Source organism: Bubalus bubalis, chromosome X (genome assembly GCF_019923935.1).
Source record: "Bubalus bubalis isolate 160015118507 breed Murrah chromosome X, NDDB_SH_1, whole genome shotgun sequence".
NCBI lineage: Eukaryota > Metazoa > Chordata > Mammalia > Artiodactyla > Bovidae > Bubalus > Bubalus bubalis.
In genome coordinates, this window is record NC_059181.1 from 11,081,541 (window position 1) to 11,100,165 (window position 18,625).

Consider the following 18,625-nt stretch of genomic DNA (forward strand, 5'->3'; position numbering starts at 1 on the left):
ATCACCTATCCCAACAGGAGGTGCTACTGACCGAGTTCTTCTCTGGCCCCCTTACTCTTCTGGACTCTTCACTAGTCTGCATCCTTTCAGTCCTCCCAGCAGTCTTGCTTGCAGGGTAGATTGCCTGTAACATTTTGTCCTTGACTCATCCATTGGGAAATAGTAAGTAACCTCTAAGGGTTAGCTACCATGCCAGCATGCCCTGAGGATGACAGACATGGTCATTTTTTCCTGATATGAAAACATACCAGATGCTTATAAGCAAAAGTTACATAAGAAATAAGATGGTGCTCTGTATAATTTAATAGTTCGCTGGCCAGAATCTGCAACTAAACTAGATAATGGGGAGGGAGGTGTAAGTATAGGATATTCACATCCTCAGCTGAGATCTTCAATCTGCAGAATTAACAGAAATAATATAGGCATTGCAGTGAGGTTAATTCTTAAAAGGAAATGGTACATCGTTAAAGGATGGATGGATGGATGTTTAAGATAGGAAGAACCCCAGAGCTTGCTGAGTGAGAGTACATGTTCTGGACTCTGTTCATATTCTGACTCTGCCATTTACTAGGTGTGTGGTCTTGGTATGTCACTTCCCTTCCCTAATCCTCAGTTTCCTGTTCTCCAAAATGAAGCTCATGGGGCCTACTTTGCAGGGTTGTTGTCAAGATGAAAACAGATCCAGTATATTAGGTGCTCACAATGACACTTAGCAAAATCATGAATATGTGTTATGTAACATTCTTCGATGTCTGTGGTGATCATTAAAATTTTTTTAGTTTATCTTAATAAGCAGCAACTGTGCGTTGCTCATTAAACTCAAGAGATTTCTATAGTTTGGCCTTCAGGCTTCTAAGCTGTTGAGATTAGATCCCTAAGTAAGCTTGGTAGTATGTGATTAAAGGCATCTTTGTAGATTTATTTCCATGAAAAACTGATAAAGTTAAATTGCTCTGTTAGGATTTAATTGTAACTAACTTCACTGTAGGCAAAACCAGAAGTTATTTATTGCAACTTCCAGTGAATCTATAATTATTTCAAGCTAAAAAGTGAAAAAAAAAAGTTTTTTACCCTCTCTGATTTCATAGGTGAGTCCAGCCTTTACACTGCAGAGTGACAGTTGTTTGGTAAGTGCATTTAAAGTTCAGCTCCAGTCATTATAGGAGAACTCAGGTTAACTGTTCTGTGAGTTAGAATTGACAGTTTTTCCGGTCATTTGCCAGACATCTTTTGAGTGTTTACTGCTTGATAGGCACTTTTCTAGGCTCTGGGGATATACCTGTTACCAGAATAGAAAAAATTTCCTGTCATCATGGGCCTTATGTTAGAATGAGAGTGAGGTGGGAAACAGGACAAGACTATATAGACAGAGTATGACACAGAATGGTTGGATGTGAAAGACAAAATCACTGAGTTCTGTCTACTCCTCTAGCTCCTTTCTTCATTTAACAATTTCTCTCAGTTTTACCATAACCCTCTTTTTTTCTTTACTCTGTACTAACTCCCTGAGAGTCTCCTGCAAACTCATGAAAGATAGAGTCATATTAACCAAGCACAGAAAGATGGTTGTAAAGATGCATCTGCATGCTGTGCCTCTAGATAGTCTGCATGAGCAATCCAATTAGAAAGCTGTTATTAGGTGGTCATATTACAAAAAGATGGCTTCATGCTTCATCTTTGGTGCAGGAGTGGCTGTGCCATTGGTACTAGGCAGGTCTGCCTTTCCTTTGGGCCTCGCTTGAAGAGTAGGTTGGTTAGAGTTATAGCTGCTATAACAAATGCCCTGCATGTTAATGACTTCCCACAATAGGTCTGTTTCTCACTTATCTCACAGGTTGGCAGACAGCCTTCCTCCACGTAGTAATTCAGGCGCCAGGGCTCCTTGTGTCCTGTGGCCTTGCTATCCCCTTCTCAGTGGGCCAATGGGGGAAGCACAGAGGAGAACCATGGGGTGCTAGCCCTTCTGGGCAGTAGTGCAGGTCACTTGCACTCCCCCTGCATTGGCTTGAACTCAGTCATGTGTCTGTGGCTAACTGCAAGAAGGGCTGGAAAATGTCATTCCTGGCTGGGCAGCCACTCAGTGAGACCCATGCACCAGGCAGGTAGGGTGTGAATGATCAAAGGACAGCCAGCATAATCCCACAGAGAAGCACAGCTATCATTTGCTTCTCTGACTCTTTTTTCTCTGCCCCATGATGGATCAGTTCCTATGATCTTTCTTTAGGCAGTTTAATGATCATGTAGGCTATAGTCTGGTCTTACAGCCTGTGAGCCAGTCTTTCCCTTTAGGGTGGTTGAGTCCTCTCACACCTTTGTTCATGAGATCATGCTTTGATTTGTGGTTATTCTATGGCATTCTTATTTCCAAAAGATTGTTATCAGGGGAGGTGTCCTCACATAGACACTGTGGGCTTGCTAGGAGTTTTTGCTCCCCCAGATGGTTTGTTGTTTGCTAAGCACCAAAAGGACTCTGTTCTACGATCATCATTGCACCCTCAGGTGAAATGGCTGGACTCTAAGGCAGCATTTATAGGAGGCCTCCAGGGTAGAATTATATGCTAAACAGAAATGTTCTATAGTTGAAAAAATACACACTCCCTTCTTAAGTTCTCCCCAACATGCCTTCTTGCAATTCATATTTTTCAACTATGTTTGATTTTAAGATACTTTAGGGGTAGATGTTGCCTTTTGGGATTTTATTAATAGTATTACTTTTTAAAATGAGTCTTTTGAAGTCTCTTTCATTATAAACAGCCTGTTTTCCCCAGAGATAACAACTTGCAGTGTGAGATATTTGGATTTCACTTGAAACAAAACCAAGGGTTTGAATGTTTTAAATATAAGCAAATCTAATTCTCCTGTGTCTAGAGAAACTGTATAATGAACCATATGTATGTGGCTTAAGCACACAGATGTGGAAGATTCTCTCTCTCTCTCATATTTTCTTGAGAACACTGCCAGAGCTCAAAATTGGCACCAAGTACCAAAGATCTCCACCCAGCCAACCAAACCACTAGAGATGGGGTGAAACTGGGGGTGCTCCTTGGGCACATGTGGAGGTGGAGCTCCTCCTGGTTCTGGCTTCTCTTCAGAGGCTCAAGGCTCACTGCTCCCCCATCTCCATTTCTCAGTGCCTCTAGTCTTTGCAAGTAGACATTCTCTCTTAGGTGACTGACTTTTCAGATCTTTGATTATTATGGTTGCCTTTTGGGTTCATTGAGGTTGGCTCAGATGGTAAAGAATCTGCCTGCAGTGCAGGAGAACCCAGGTTTGCCATCTCACCACAGGGACCAGATACAGGGAACCATCTCCTCTAAATGAACCCAAAGTGAAAATGAAGTGTTAGTCGCTCAGTTGTGTCTGACTCTTTGTAACCCGATGGACTGTAGCGCAGCAGGCTCCTCTGTCCATGGGATTCTTCAGGCAAGCATACTGGAGTGGGTAGCTATTCCCTTTTCCAGGGGATCTTCCCGACCCAGGGATCGAACCCAGTTCTCCCACATTGCAGGTACTCTTTGCCGACTGAGCCACCAGGGAATAGATCAGCTTTGTTTTGGAATATTTTGGCTTCAGGTATGTGGAATGTGATCTGCCCCTTCCATATGCCTTTACCTGTCTCTGAAATTGCTCACTTAATGGATGAGGAACTTGAGACCTCTCCATAGAGATCAGACCTTGAGACTGACAGGGATGTCTGTTGATAGATCTCAAGCTTTAAAAGATGAAATGGACTTACAGGCTTTCTTTCATTAAGCACAGCTTAGAGAAGTGTTTCTGCATCTCTTTCAATATAAGATATAACCCTGAAGTTATTAGGGCCTGTCAATAAGTGGCCCTCCACCTGGCTTTGTAGTGTCTGTGCTGTGCTTGCTAGGGGTTGTGTGTGGAATGAAGGCTTAGATGATACAACTCTTGCCCTCCAGATTGAAACCTGAATGAAGATATTTAACAACACTTTAAATGTTCAAAAACTGTATGATACTTGGGATTCACATTGTAAGATGTTCAAATCACTTGGTTTGTCAAATCAGTTAAAAACATGCAGTGAAAAGCAAAGGGAAAGAGACTGGGGTCAATGAATGTGTTTTGTGTGAGCTGGTAGAAGGGCCACACCATGTACAGGTTGCCCAGTGTTCACATGTCCTCCCTTGTTGTTGGAAGGCACTTTTGGTTTTAAGGAGTGGGAACTTTTCCTGTCAGCTTAAGTTTTCTTGAGAAGGAGAAAGGGGTTGGGGTTCTCATGGGAATCCAAAAAATGAGAGACAAAGAGTGGCCCAGTGGTCCCCAGGAATGGGAGCTCTTGGTTATTCATATTTATTCCTCTATTAACAGGCTTTGCCCTAGTTGAGTTGACTTTAGTGTCCATTTACCTTTTGGCTCCCAACAACCCCCGGACTCTTTCTAGTACTTCTGTACCTTGCAGGTTCTGCTTGTGCTTGGTTCTGGCTCTCCCATGACTTTAAGTCCCAGCTGGCCCCAGCTTGACACCGTAGCTCTGCTGTACATCTGCTCAGGGTCTGCTTTCTCTGCTGGTTTATCTTTCCACTTTTATCTATATCCCCAAGAATGAACATCTGGCCCAGCTTGTTCTCTCTAGAGAAGAGCTTTCTACACCAGAGCATCCTGTGTGCCCACCCACCCTTACTCAGACTGAGGCGGAGGAGATCAGGCATGAGGTGGGCCATGTGGTGCACGTGTGGTACCAGACCCATCTTTGTAGCAGAGCTGGGGGGCTAGGGAGCAGGCAGCACCTCTGCAGTGCCTGTGGGCCTTGCAGGTACATCAGAGAGCCCTTCAGGGCCATGGAGCTTGAGAATGGGTAGGATTTGTGCACACTGGGATCAGAGAAAGAGTGTTTTGGGGAGAAGGCACAAATCTGACCCATGAGGAGAGAGCATATGGGCTATCAGAAGCCTGCTATGTGACCAAGGAGGAGGCTGGATTATAAGGGTTGTAAAAGCAAGGTGGAGGAGGTGAATTTGTTTTATTGAGTAACAGGTCATACTGTACGCTTTTAAGCAGAGAAAATCAATCACTTACTCCTTTTTATTCCTGATTTCTACTGTCAGATTAGACTTCCCTGGTAGCTGAGCTGGTAAAGAATCCGCCTGCCATGCAGGAGACCCCGGTTCGATTCCTGGGTCAGGAAGATGCCCTGGAGAAGGGAGAGGCTACCCACTCCAGTATTCTTGGGCTTCCCTGGTGGCTCAGACAGTAAAGAATCCGCCTGCAATGTGGGAGACCTGGGTTCAATCCCTGGGTTGGGAAGATCCTTGGAGGAGGGGCATGGCAATCTACTCCAGTATTCTCGCCTGGAGAATCCCCATGGACAGAGGAGCCTGATGGGCTACAGTGCATGGGATCACAAAGAGTCGGACACGACTGAGCAACTAAGAACGAGAGACTACTGATGCCACTCAGGAGTCAGGTAATATGAGAGAGGAAATAGAGTGAACAGATGGTCATGGGATTGGGAAAAGAACAAGCGTGGGCTGATGCTAACAACGATTGGGTATGGCAGCTTTGGTTCCAGGCATGAAGGGGAGTGTGTTCTAGGGGAGTAGAAGCTTCCATGTTAGTACCAAGGAATGTAGCAGCCAACACCTAGCATGGAAATTTTGGCAGTAGATTAAAAAAACTGCATTTATCTGCTGACTCCAGGAGTTCCGTGAAGTCTATGGGCATGTCCCTTAAACTCTCTGAGCCTCAGTTTTCATCTGGGAAAATGATACTACTAACTCCTGTGGCTACTTCTCAAAAGTTTGAGGTACTCAGGTGAGATAGAGGGTGAAATACTTTGTGAGTTTCAAAACACTCTTTGAATTTAAGGCATTAACTAATGGATAATGACTTCCAGGGCATTTAAAAATGGTTTGATTTACATTTAGTGGAAACTCATCTAGTATGAAAACTTCAAAGATGGCATCTCAAGGTTATATTACAACTCAAGCTTTTATAGACTTGTTTCTTCTCTGAATGGCATTAGAGGAAGGTCAAGTGTTCCTGGGAAGAATTACTTCCAAAAATGGGGTGTATGTGTGTTGGGGAATTTGGGGCAGGGGACAGAGATGATCTACTGTTTTTTTCTGGCGCTAGTGACTAGAATACCTTCCTAATGATTAGTTCCTTGATACTGCGTTCAAGAAGCAGGCAGCTTGATGGCTCATTAGTAGTAATACTTCTCCTTTCCTAGTCTCCTTTTGTCTTAAAGGCTTACCCTCCTTGTTCCATGAAGGTGGCGTTTGCAAGAAGCACCTTAACCTCAGAGTAGACGGGAGGGATGGAACAAAGCTCTGGGCTGCTCTTTCCAGAATCACCATTTTTGCTTCTTTTCCGGTTCCCTTGCAGAGCTTGTTCTCCTGCACTACTACACTGGTTCTGTATCCTTAAATTCTCAAATTTGGCTTGCATGCCCTCTAGTGGCAGGTCAGATGCACCCCTTGTTACCCTGTTTGTTGCGGTACCATGACAGCCCATCTCTGCACTCCACTCTATTACTAAGTAGAACCCTCAGTTCACAAATGTGGAATGAGAGGTTTGGTGATTCTGACTTGCCACTCAAGTGGGACCTGGGGACATGGGACTTGATTCTGAGCATTTGATTCCCAGATTTATACACTGGGAATGCCTCAGAAAAAAAGATGGTGTAGTTATAACTGTTCTAGATTTTTTAAAAAATGACTTAAAAAGAATCTAGATTATTTTATGATCTGCTTAGCTAATTTGAAAGGGTCAAAATGTGGCGAATATTTGAAGAAAAGAATGATTGTACTTTCCCCCCTTCATCACATTGGTAAATCTTTTGTCACTTACCCGAGTGTTCAATATTTCATGCTTAGTCCTGTTAGCAATTTTGGGGACCACACACAAAAAAGTATAAAGCATCAGGTCTGCCCTTCAGAAGTTTATGTTCACATTAAACTCTAGTCATGAGGTGTTCACATTTATTCCCTTGAGAAAAAAATAAGTATAATCCTTGGTAACTTTTATTGGGATTTAATATTTCTACTTCATTTCACAAAAGACAGATTCTGTGAGCACTTGCTTATTTATTTCTTTTTAAAGTCCTTTTCAGTGGAGAGAGAACTGCAGGATAGCAGCACTAGTTACCCAGACGAACCCTGGAGGATAACGGAAGAGCAGCGCGAGTACTATGTCAACCAGTTCCGGTCCCTTCAGCCTGATCCGAGTTCCTTCATTTCAGGTAATGAAGTGTGGTGGGTGAGGACACAGGTCCCAGCTTGCTGTCTCACATAAATAACAGTGCCCATCTTGAGAAATAGTCCATTCAAAATGAGTACCAAAACCTTCTATGATTTCAGTTTGTTTTTCTCTGGGGTTGAATTTCTTTTTTTAAAAAATTTATTTTATTATTTAACTATACAATATTGTATTGGTTTTGCCATATATCAAAATGAATCTGCCACAGGTATACATGTGTTCCCCATCCTGAATCCTCCTCCCTCCTCCTTCCCCATACCATCTCTCTGAATTTCTTACCAACTATAATCCATGTAGAAAAATACTTGGCCAACGGTATTTGGAAGTTTGTGTTTCCATTTCAAAGGAGTTAAATGGGAATATGAAGCATCCTGGTCCAGATTCTGTGCCTTATTAGCTGGAGCAGTTCTGGAAATGAGTGTTACACCAAGGTGACACCTTTAATTGCTTACTCATTATGTTGGTATTAGAGCAAGGACATAGTGTAGCCTCCCAATGAGTTGCTGTCACAGTTTTCCTTATGTTATATACACCTTAGAGTTCAAGTTCATGCTCATTTTCTTTGACTCCAGTCTTTCTCTGATTTTTCTGAGAGAAAAAAATTGGAGGAAAATTGGCCAGCATTTTCATGTCCATATATTAGTTCTGTAGTATCTTCAGAAATATATATTCCTGTTGAGTTCTCATGCAAAATTCAAGCTGAGAGGAATTGATTTCGTTCCTACGTGCCTATATTTCACCTGGCTGAAGGCTAAACAAGCTGAAATAGTAGAGTCTGGAAGAAAAATTCATAAAACTTTCTTTTTATACTTCAATTGTGAAGAATGACAATATGTCATTGATAGTTGTTACCTGACACATTGCAGTGTGGACTAAAATTAATTTTCTCTCCTGACATATGGTGTGTAGTTGGAATATACCTGTATAAACACAGATATCATTGTCTGATTGGTAGTAATGGCTTTATTTGAAGGCAGAATGTTGTAGATACAACAAATTAATGTTGACAAAATGATTAAAAAAAAAAACCAGAAACCCAGATTTCATGTATTGACCACATGTTCATTTTATACACTGCTTAAATGAGTTTCTTCACAATATATAGAGAGATATTTAGCCAAATGAAAATAGGTACTTGTTAGGAATGTTTTTAATTTCTTTTAAACCTTTATATCTCACTGAGTTTCAAATGCAAACACAACTCTGCTGCTGCTGCTGCTAAGTCGCTTCAGTTGTGCCCGACTCTGTGCAACCCCATAGACGGCAGCCCACCAGGCTCCTCCGTCCCTGGGATTCTCCAGGCAAGAACATTGGAGTGGGTTGCCATTTCCTTCTCCAATGCATGGAAGTGAAAAGTGAAAGTGAAGTCGCTCAGTCATGTCCGACTCTTTGCGACCCCATGGACTGCAGCCTACCAGGCTCCTCCGTCCATGGGATTTTCCAGGCAAGAGTACTGGAGTGGGGTGCCATTGCCTTCTCTGAAACACAACTCTAGTGGCTAGTATAACAAACCTCTATATACTTATCACTCAGCTCTCACAATTTGGTTTTATCTATAGCCTTTCTGAGCCTTGACGGTTTTGAAGCAATTTCCAGACCATTTCATTTGAAAATATTTCAGGATGTATCTGTAAAGATAAGACCGCTATTAAAAACATAACCACAACTCATTGGCACATTAAAAAAAAAAACACAAAATAACCCACAAATTGCTTAATATCAAGTCTTGCTCAGATTTCCCTGATTGTCTCGCAGCTGCGTTTTCAAAATTTTAGTTTGATCAAGGGCAGGAGAGATTCATACATTGCAATCAATTGATGACCCCTTTTATAAAACATTTTAAGTCTACATACTGTAAGATTCACCCATTTAAAGTGTCCTATTCAATGTTTTTAGTATAGTCACAATCTAGATGTAGAACTCTGGGAGATAGTGGAGGATAGAGGAGCCTGACATGCTGCAGTCAATGGGGTAGTAAAGAATCAGATATGACTTAACAACTGAAGAACAACAGATTTAGAACACTTCCCCCCAAACCACCTACTTACTAGTATTTATTTCCCATTCCTGCTTTCCCTACCACCCCTCCCTTAGGCTTAGGTTACCATTTTAAACTACTTTCTCTGTCTATAGAGTTACCAGTTCTGGGTTGTGTAATATGTATTTTTTGGTGTGTGACCTCTTTTACGTAGCATAATGTTTTTAAGGTTCATCCATGTTGTGGTATATACCAGAACTTTACTCCTTTTTATAACATTATCATTCCATTGTATGGATAGACCACATTTTATTTATCTTTTCATCATTTGATTGGCATTTGGGTTGTTTTCTCTATTTGGCTATTAGGAATCATGCTGCTCTGAACATTTGTGTACATGTTTTTGTGTAGATGTATGTTTTTGTCTCTCTTGGATATATACCTAAGAGTGGAATATCTGGCTTATATGATAACTCTACATTTAACCTTTTGAGAACCAGTCAGACTATTTTCCAAAGTGACTGCACCACTTTACATTGCCACCAGCAGTGTCTAAGGGTTCTAATTACTCCACATCCTTGCCAACACTTGTTACTATCTTTTGATTGAATCCACCTTAGTGAATGTGAAGTGATATCTCTTTGTAGATGAAGAATGACATTGACCATCTTTTTATGCTCTTATTGGCCATTTGTATATCTTCTTTGGAGAAATGCCTATTTAAATCCTTTTCTGTAATTAAAATTTTTCTTAGTTTTTGGCCATACCTTGCAGCATATGGTGTCTTTATTCCCTAGCCAGGGGACAAATCCGTGTTCCCCACTGTGGAAGCATAGACTCTTAACCACTGGACCACCAGGGAAGTCCCTCCTTTGCCATTTAAAAAAAATTGTTGAGTGATAAGAGTTCTCTATGTATTCTAGATACAAATTCTCTGGACATATGATTTGAAAATATTTTTTCCCTAGTCTGTGGCTTGTCCTTTTATTTTTCTGATGGTGTCTTGCAAAGCAAAAAAGTTTAATTTTGATGTCCAGATTATTTTTTGTTTTGTTGCTTGCACAACAATCATATCTAAAAAAAATCAGTGCTTAATTCAAGGTCATGAAAATTAAGTGTTTCTTTGCCTCTAAGCAGGAATATCGGGTGGGTCATGGTGGAGAGATTTGACAGAATGTGGTCCACTGGAGAAGGGAATGGCAAACCACTTCAGTATTCTTGCCTTGAGAACCCCATGAACAGTATGAAAAGGCAAAATGATAGGATACTGAAAGAGAAACTCCCCAGGTCAGTAGGTGCCCAATATGCTACTGGAGATCAGTGGAGAAATAACTCCAGAAAGAATGAAGGGATGGAGCCAAAGCAAAAAGAAGACCCAGCTGTGGATGTGACTGGCGATAGAAGCAAGGTCTGATGCTGTAAAGAACAATATTGCATAGGAACCTGGAATGTCAGGTCCATGAATCAAGTGGAAGTGGTCAAACAAGAGATGGCAAGAGTGAATGTCGACATTCTAGGAATCAGCGAACTGAAATGGACTGGAATGGGTGAATTTAACTCAGATGACCATTATACCTAGTACTGCGGGCAGGAATCCCTCAGAAGAAATGGAGTGGCCATCATGGTCAACAAAAGAGTCTGAAATGCAGTACTTGGATGCAATCTCAAAAACGACACAATGATCTCTGTTCATTTCCAAGGCAAACCATTCAATATCACAGTAATCCAAGTCTATGCCCCAACCAGTAACGCTGAAGAAGCTGAAGTTGAACGATTCTATAAAGACCTACAAGACCTTTTAGAACTAACACCCAAAAAAGATGTCCTTTTCATTAGGGGACTGGAATGCAAAACTAGGAAGTCAAGAAACACTTGGAGTAACAGGCAAATTTGGCCTTGGAATACGGAATGAAGCAGGTCAAAGACTAATAGAGTTTTGCCAAGAAAATGCACTGGTCATAGCAAACACCCTCTTCCAACAACACAAGAGAAGACTCTATACATGGACATCACCAGATGGTCAACACCGAAATCAGACTGATTATATTCTTTGCAGCCAAAGATGGAGAAGCTCTATACAGTCAGCAAAAACAAGACGGGGAGCTGACTGTGGCTCAGACCATGAACTCCTTATTGCCAAATTCAGACTGAAATTGGAGAAAGTAGGGAAAACCACTAGACCATTCAGGTATGACTAAATCAAATCCCTTATGATTATACAGTGGAAGTGAGAAATAGATTTAAGGGCCTAGATCTGATAGAGTGCCTGATGAACTATGGAATGAGGTTCGTGACATTGTACAGGAGATGGGGATCAAGACCATCCCCATGGAAAAGAAATGCAAAAAAGCAAAATGGCTGTCTCGGGAGGCCTTACAAATAGCTGTGAAAAGAAGAGAAGGGAAAAGCAAAGGAGAAAAGGAAAGATAAACATCTGAATGCAGAGTTCCAAAGAATAGCAAGAAGAGATAAGAAAGCCTTCCTCAGCGATCAATGCAAAGAAATAGAGGAAAACAACAGAATGGGAAAGACTAGGGATCTCTTCAAGAAAATCAGAGATACCAGAGGAACATTTCATGCAAGGATGGGCTCGATAAAGGACAGAAATGGTATGGACCTAACAGAAGCAGAAGATATTAAGAAGAGATGGCAAGAATACACAGAAGAACTGTACAAAAAAGATCTTCACGACCCAGATAATCACGATGGTGTGATCACTGACCTAGAGCCAGACATCCTGGAATGTGAAGTCAAGTGGGCCTTAGAAAGCATCACTATGAACAAAGCTAGTGGAGGTGATGGAATTCCAGTTGAGCTATTCCAAATCCTGAAAGATGATGCTGTGAAAGTGCTGCACTCAATATGCCAGCAAATTTGGAAAACTCAGCAGTGGCCACAGGACAGGAAAAGGTCAGTTTTCATTCCAATCCCAAAGAAAGGCAATGCCAAAGAATGCTCAAACTACTGCACAATTGCACTCATCTCACACGCTAGTAAAGTAATGCTCAAAATTCTCCAAGCCAGGCTTCAGCAATACATGAACCATGAACTTCCTGATGTTCAAGCTGGTTTTAGAAAAGGCAGAGGAACCAGAGATCAAATTTGCAACGTCTGCTGGATCATGGAAAAAGCAAGAGAGTTCTAGAAAAGCATCTATTTCTGCTTTATTGACTATGCCAAAGCCTTTGACTGTGTGGATCACAAGAAACTGTGGAAAATTCTGAAAGAGATGGGAATACCAGACCACCTGATCTGCCTCTTGAGAAATTTGTATGCAGGTCAGGAAGCAACAGTTAGAACTGGACATGGAACAACAGACTGGTTCCAAATAGGAAAAGGAGTTCGTCAAGGCTGTATATTGTCACCCTGTTTATTTAACTTATATGCAGAGTACATCATGAGAAACACTGGACTGGAAGAAACACAAGCTGGAATCAAGATTGCCGGGAGAAATATCAATAACCTCAGATATGCAGATGACACCACCCTTATGGCAGAAAGTGAAGAGGAACTCAAAAGCCTCTTGATGAAAGTGAAAGTGGAGAGTGAAAAAGTTGGCTTAAAGCTCAACATTCAGAAAACGAAGATCATGGTATCCGGTCCCACCACTTCATGGGAAATAGATGGGGAAACAGTGGAAACAATGTCAGACTTTATTTTTCTGGGCTCCAAAATCACTACAGATGGTGACTGCAGCCATGAAATTAAAAGACGCTTACTCCTTGGAAGGAAAGTTATGACCAACCTAGATGGCATATTCAAAAGCAGAGACATTACTTTGCCAACAAAGGTTCGTCTAGTCAAGGCTATGGTTTTTCCTGTGGTCATGTATGGATGTGAGAGTTGGACTGTGAAGAAGGCTGAGTGCCGAAGAATTGATGCTTTTGAACTGTGGTGTTGGAGAAGACTCTTGAGAGTCCCTTGGACTGCAAGGAGATCCAACCAGTCCATTCTGAAGGAGATCAGCCCTGGGATTTCTTTGGAAGGAATGATGCTAAAGCTGAAACTCCAGTACTTTGGCCACCTCATGTGAAGAGTTGACTGATTGGAAAGACTCTGATGCTGGGAGGGATTGGGGGCAGGAGGAGAAGGAGACGACAGAGGATGAGATGGCTGGATGGCATCGCTGACTTGATGGACGTGGGTCTGAGTGAACTCCGGGAGTTGGTGAGGGACAGGGAGGCCTGACGTGCTGCAATTCATGTGGTTGCAAAGAGTCGGACATGACTGAGCGACTGATCTGATCTGATCTGATATATTACAGTTTTATTATTATTTTTTTTGGCTTGTGGGACCTTAGTTCCCAAAACAGAGGTTGAACCTGGGCCTCCAGCAGTGAAAGCACAGAATCTTAACCAGTGGACTGCCAGACAATTCCTTATATCATAGTTTTCTTCCTTCCTTCTTCTCTCCCTCCTTCCCTTTCTCTCTCCCTTTTTCTCTTTCTTTCATGCGATATCTTAATTCTGGGAAATGAAATGAAATGTTAGTTGCTCAGCTGTGTCCGACTCTTTGTGACCCCATGAACTGTAACCCGCCAGGCTCCTCTGTTCATGGAATTTTCCAGGCAAGAACACTGCAGTGGGTTGCTGTTCCCTCCTCCAAGGGATCTTCCCAACCCAGGGATCCAACCTGGGTCTCCTGCATCTCCTAGATTGGCAAGTGGGTTCTTTACTGTTAAACCACCTGTGAAGCTTATAATGGGTTACTGGCCTTTATTTTTTTTTTAAATCTCTCTGTATATTGGATGTGTTAATATTTGGTCACTGATGGATCAATGCTGTGTGTCACTTCAGTTCAGTCACTCAGTCATGTCCAACTCTTTGCGACCCCATGGACTACAGCGTGCCAGGCTTCCCTGTCCATAACCAACTCCTGGAGCTTACTCAAACTCGTGTCCATTGAGTCAGTAATGCTGTCCACCCATCTCTGTCATCCCCTTCTCCTCCCACCTTCAATCTTTCCCAGCAGCAGGGTCTTTTCAAATGAGTCAGCTCTTCGCGTCAGGTGCCCAAAGTATTGGAGTTCCAGCTTCAGCATCAGTCCTTCCAATGAATATTCAGGACTGATTTCCCTTAGGATGGACTGGTTGGATCTCCTTGCTGTCCAAGGGACTCTCAAGAGTCTTCTCCAACACCACAGTTCAAAAGCATCAATTCTTCTGTGCTCAGCTTTCTTTATAGTCCAATTCTCACATCCATACATGACTACTGGAAAAACCGTAGCTTTGACTAGATGGACCTTTGTTGGCAAAGTAATGTCTCTGCTTTTTAATATGCTGTCTTGGTTGGTCATAGCTTTTCTTCCAAGGAGCAAGTGTCTTTTAATTTTATGGCTGCAGTCACCATCCGCAGTGATTTTGGAGCCCAAGAAAATAAAATCTGCTGCTGTTTCCATTGTTTCCTCATCTATTTGCCATGAAGTGATGGGACTGGATGCCATGATCTTAGTTTTTTGAATGTTGAGTTTTAAGCTAACTTTTAAATTCTCCTCTCTCACTTTCATCAGGAGGCTCTTTGGTTCTTCTTTGCTTTCTGCCATAAGGGTGGTGTCATCTGCATATCTAAGGTTATTGATATTTCTCCTGGCAATCTTGATTACAGCTTGCGCTTCATCCAGCCTTGGATTTCGCATGATGTACTCTGCATATAAGTTATATAAGCAGGATGACAGTATACAGCCTTAACGTACTCCTTTCCCGATTTGGAACCAGTCTGTTGTTCCATGTCCAATTCTGTTGCTTCTTGACCTGCATACGGATTTCTCAGAGGCAGATTAGGTGGTCTGGTATTCCCATCTCTTGAAGAATCTTCCACAGTTTGTTGTGATCCACACAGTCAGAAGCTTTGGTATAGTCAATAAAGCAGAAGTAGATGTTTTTCTGGAACTCTCTTGCTTCTTCAATGATCCAGCAGATGTTGGCAATTTGATCTCTTGTGCCTCTGCCTTTTCTAAATCCAGCTTGAACATCTGGAAGTTCACAGTTCATGTACTGTTGAAGCCTGGAGGATTTTGAGCATTACTTTGCTGGCATGTGAGTGCAATTGTGCGGTAGTTTGAGCATTCTTTGGCATTGCCTTTCTTTGGGATTGGAATGAAAACTGACCTTTTCCAGTCCTGTGGCCACTGCTGAGTTTTCCAAATTTGTTGGCATATTGAGTGTAGCACTTTCATAGCATCATCTTTTAGGATTTGAAATAGCTCAACTGGAATTCCATCGCTTCCACTAGCTTTGTTCGTAGTGATGCTTCTTAAGGCCCACTTGCCTTCTCACTCCAGGATGTCTCACTCTAGGTGAGTGACCACACCGTCGTGGTTATCTGGGTCATGAAGATCTTTTTTGTATAGTTCTTCTGTGTATTCTTGCCACCTGTTCTTAATATCTTCTCCTTCTGTTAGGTCCTTACTGTTTCCATCCTTTATTGTGCCCATCTTTGCATGAAATGTTCCCTTGGTTTCTCTAATTTTCTTGAAGAGATCTCTAGTCTTTTCTGTTCTATTGTTTTTCTTTCTTTTTTTGCATTGATCACTGAGAAAGGCTTTCTTATCTCTCCTTTCTATTCTTTGGAACTTTGCATTCAAATGGGTATATCTTTTCTTTTATCCTTTGCCTTTAGCTTCTCTTCTTTTCTCAGCTATTTGTAAGGCCTCCTCAGACAACCATTTTGCCTTTTTGCTTTTCTTTTTCTTGGGGATGGTCTTTATCACTGCCTCCTGTCTTCAATGTCATGAACCTCCATCCATAGTTCTTCAGGCACTGTATCGGATCTAATCCCTTGAATCTATTTGTCATTTCCACTGTATAATCGTAAGGGATTTGATTTAGTCATACCTGAATGGTCTACTGGTTTTCCTTACTTTCTTCAATTTAAGTCTGAATTTGGCAATAAGGAGTTCATGATCTGAGCCACAGTCAGCTCCTGGTCTTGCTTTTGCTGACTGTGTAGAGTTTCTCCATCTTTGGCTGCAAAGAATATAATCAATCTAATTTTGCTGTTTACCATCTGGTGATGTCCATTTGTAGAGTCTTGTCTTTTGTTGTTGGAAGAGGGCACTTGCTATGACCAGTGTATTCTCTTGCCCCAGGGACAGGGAAGCCTGGTTGGGCTGCTGTCTATGGGGTCGCACAGAGTTGGACATGACTGAAGCGACTTAGCAGCAGCAGCAGCCAGGTGTCTCTTGACTTCCTACTTTTGCATTCCAGTCCCCTATAATGAAAAGGACATCTTTTTTAGGTGTTAGTTCTAAAAGGTCTTGTAGGTCTTCATAGGACCATTCAACTTCAGCTTCTTGAGCATTACTGGTTGGGGCATAGGCTTGGATTACTGTGATATTGAATTCTTTGCCTTGGAAACAAACAGATTATTCTGTTGTTTTTGAAATTGCATCCAAGTACTGCATTTTGGACTCTTTTTTTTCGACTATAAGTGCTACTCCATTTCTTCTAAGGGAAATGCTGTGTGTAGCTGTAGTTTACTGGGCTGAGAGACCCTTTTATAAGAAAAAGTCTGGATTCATGGTTTTAATATTTGAATGCCAACAGCTTTTAAGTGTCCCTTCTACCCATTCTCTCTTATGTCAGTCTCAAATAGATAAGAAAATGACTGGAGAGAAGATGAAAAGGAGGCTGGTTTGGGGTTTCTTCATTGCTTGGGAGGAGGCTGGGGTGTGGGTTCCAGCTCCTGGTTTGAGCATCTGTCCACACCAAAGGAGGGAGCACTTGGGCTTTCTCAAGTGTCCTCTCTCTGAACTTGTTAGCTGTCAGCTTCCCTGTGGGTGGGACAACCACTACTCTTTCTACTGTGTGAAGGCCAAGCCAGGCCAGATCTCTAGCTGTGGGTTTGAGTGTATTGTGCTTTGAAGAAAGGTAATCAGTGAGGAAAAAGAAGAATGAAATGAGAGAATGCCATTATATCTATAAAATAGCTGACAAGTATGCTTTCAACACAGTTTTTTTAAACTATTTATTTATGGCTGTGCTGGGTCTTTGTTGCTCTTCGTGGGCTTTCTCTAGTTCACAGTGAGCAGGGATTCTAATTGTGGTCGTTTCTCTTGTTGCAGAGCACAAGCTCTAGGGTGTGTGGGCTTCAGTAGTTGCAGCATGTGGACTCAGTAGTTGTGGCTCATGGACTCTAGAGCGAGCATTTAGTAGTTGTGGCACAAGGGCTTAGTTCCTCTGCAGCATGTGGAATCCTCCCAGACCAGAGATTGAACCCATGATGCGGATTCTTGCCCACTGTACCATGAGGGAATTCCCTCAAGACATTTCTGACCAATGTTTGACAAGGTGGCTATATGGATGGCCAACAGTCCTATGTCACCATTATTTCCAGGGTGCTCAGGGGGAGGAAGCTCATTCATTTATAGGGTACTTGTTTTTAATCCTTTATATATCAACGGAAAATAAGTCTGCTTTAGTGTCCATTATAATCCTTTGTTTTAAGGCCAATTAGAAGACTTATAATCACTAAGGAAAGACATTTGACTTTATCAGTTAAGAATAGCATTTAGGGCTTTAACTTGACTAATTTTTGTGTTAGAATTGTGAAACTGTTTTGAGAGCAGAAAGCATAAAAATTTCAATCTCAATAAGGATTGAGGCTAAACATTTTAAGTGCAGTTGGAGCTTGCAGCTATGTAAGATGCAGAATGGAATCATTTCCTGATTTCCATTGATATTGGTGAATTTCCAATGAATAAAAGAAGTAGTAATAGGTTCCTGGATACAATTCTTGAAGAGCCACCAAGAGATCTAAAATCTCACTGAAACACTTTCCCATGATGCCTGTCTTATCTGTAGAATGATGAGGGTAGTGGTGTTCATTTTTTTCTTTTTGCTTTGTTTCCTACCATGATTGTGTACTACTTTCACACACCCTTTCATTTAAAATGCTGGAAAGATTTTTACTTTGAAAATTTTGATATTTTTATCTTTTAAATTTTTAGTAAATTTTGCAGATTTTCAGAAAAATGAAGGAACCTGAACATAATATACTTTTCATGTGATAATAAGTATTATGTCACTACTTCTTTTGCCCTATTCTGATTTACATATTCTTTTAAAAGCTGTTTGTATGTTGCTTTTAGCCACATGATTTGTAGTTGCTTTGATGAATAATTGTTATGTTTGTGGTTGTTATATGGTAGGGATGGCTGAATGAAAAAAAATGGTAATTCATCTCTACATAAATAAAAAAGCTGCTCTAGGTAAGTAATTAATGATTTATTTAAACAATGGCTCTTGACAGGTTCTGTTGCCAAAAACTTCTTCACCAAATCAAAACTTTCCATTCCAGAACTCTCCTATATATGGTAAGTACAATTAATGCTTTGTAGTTTCATACTGTTATCCATAGCTATCCCTTAGCTCCTACTTTTGCATTTTAAAGCAATAAAGTTTTGAATTTTTTAAAAACAATGTAAGAA

At 41.4% G+C, this 18,625-nt stretch overlaps 1 protein-coding gene across 2 annotated transcripts in view; it reads left to right on the forward strand.

Annotated features, from left to right (window-relative positions):
• REPS2 (RALBP1 associated Eps domain containing 2) overlaps window positions 1-18,625 on the forward strand; it is a 238,584-nt gene that overhangs the window by 93,987 nt on the left and 125,972 nt on the right. For both annotated transcript variants that reach the window (XM_025275803.2, XM_025275804.2), the window contains exons 6-7: window positions 7,066-7,204; window positions 18,448-18,511. In XM_025275803.2, coding sequence (XP_025131588.1) covers window positions 7,066-7,204; window positions 18,448-18,511 — 203 coding nt within the window. The remainder of the gene's footprint in view (window positions 1-7,065; window positions 7,205-18,447; window positions 18,512-18,625) is intronic.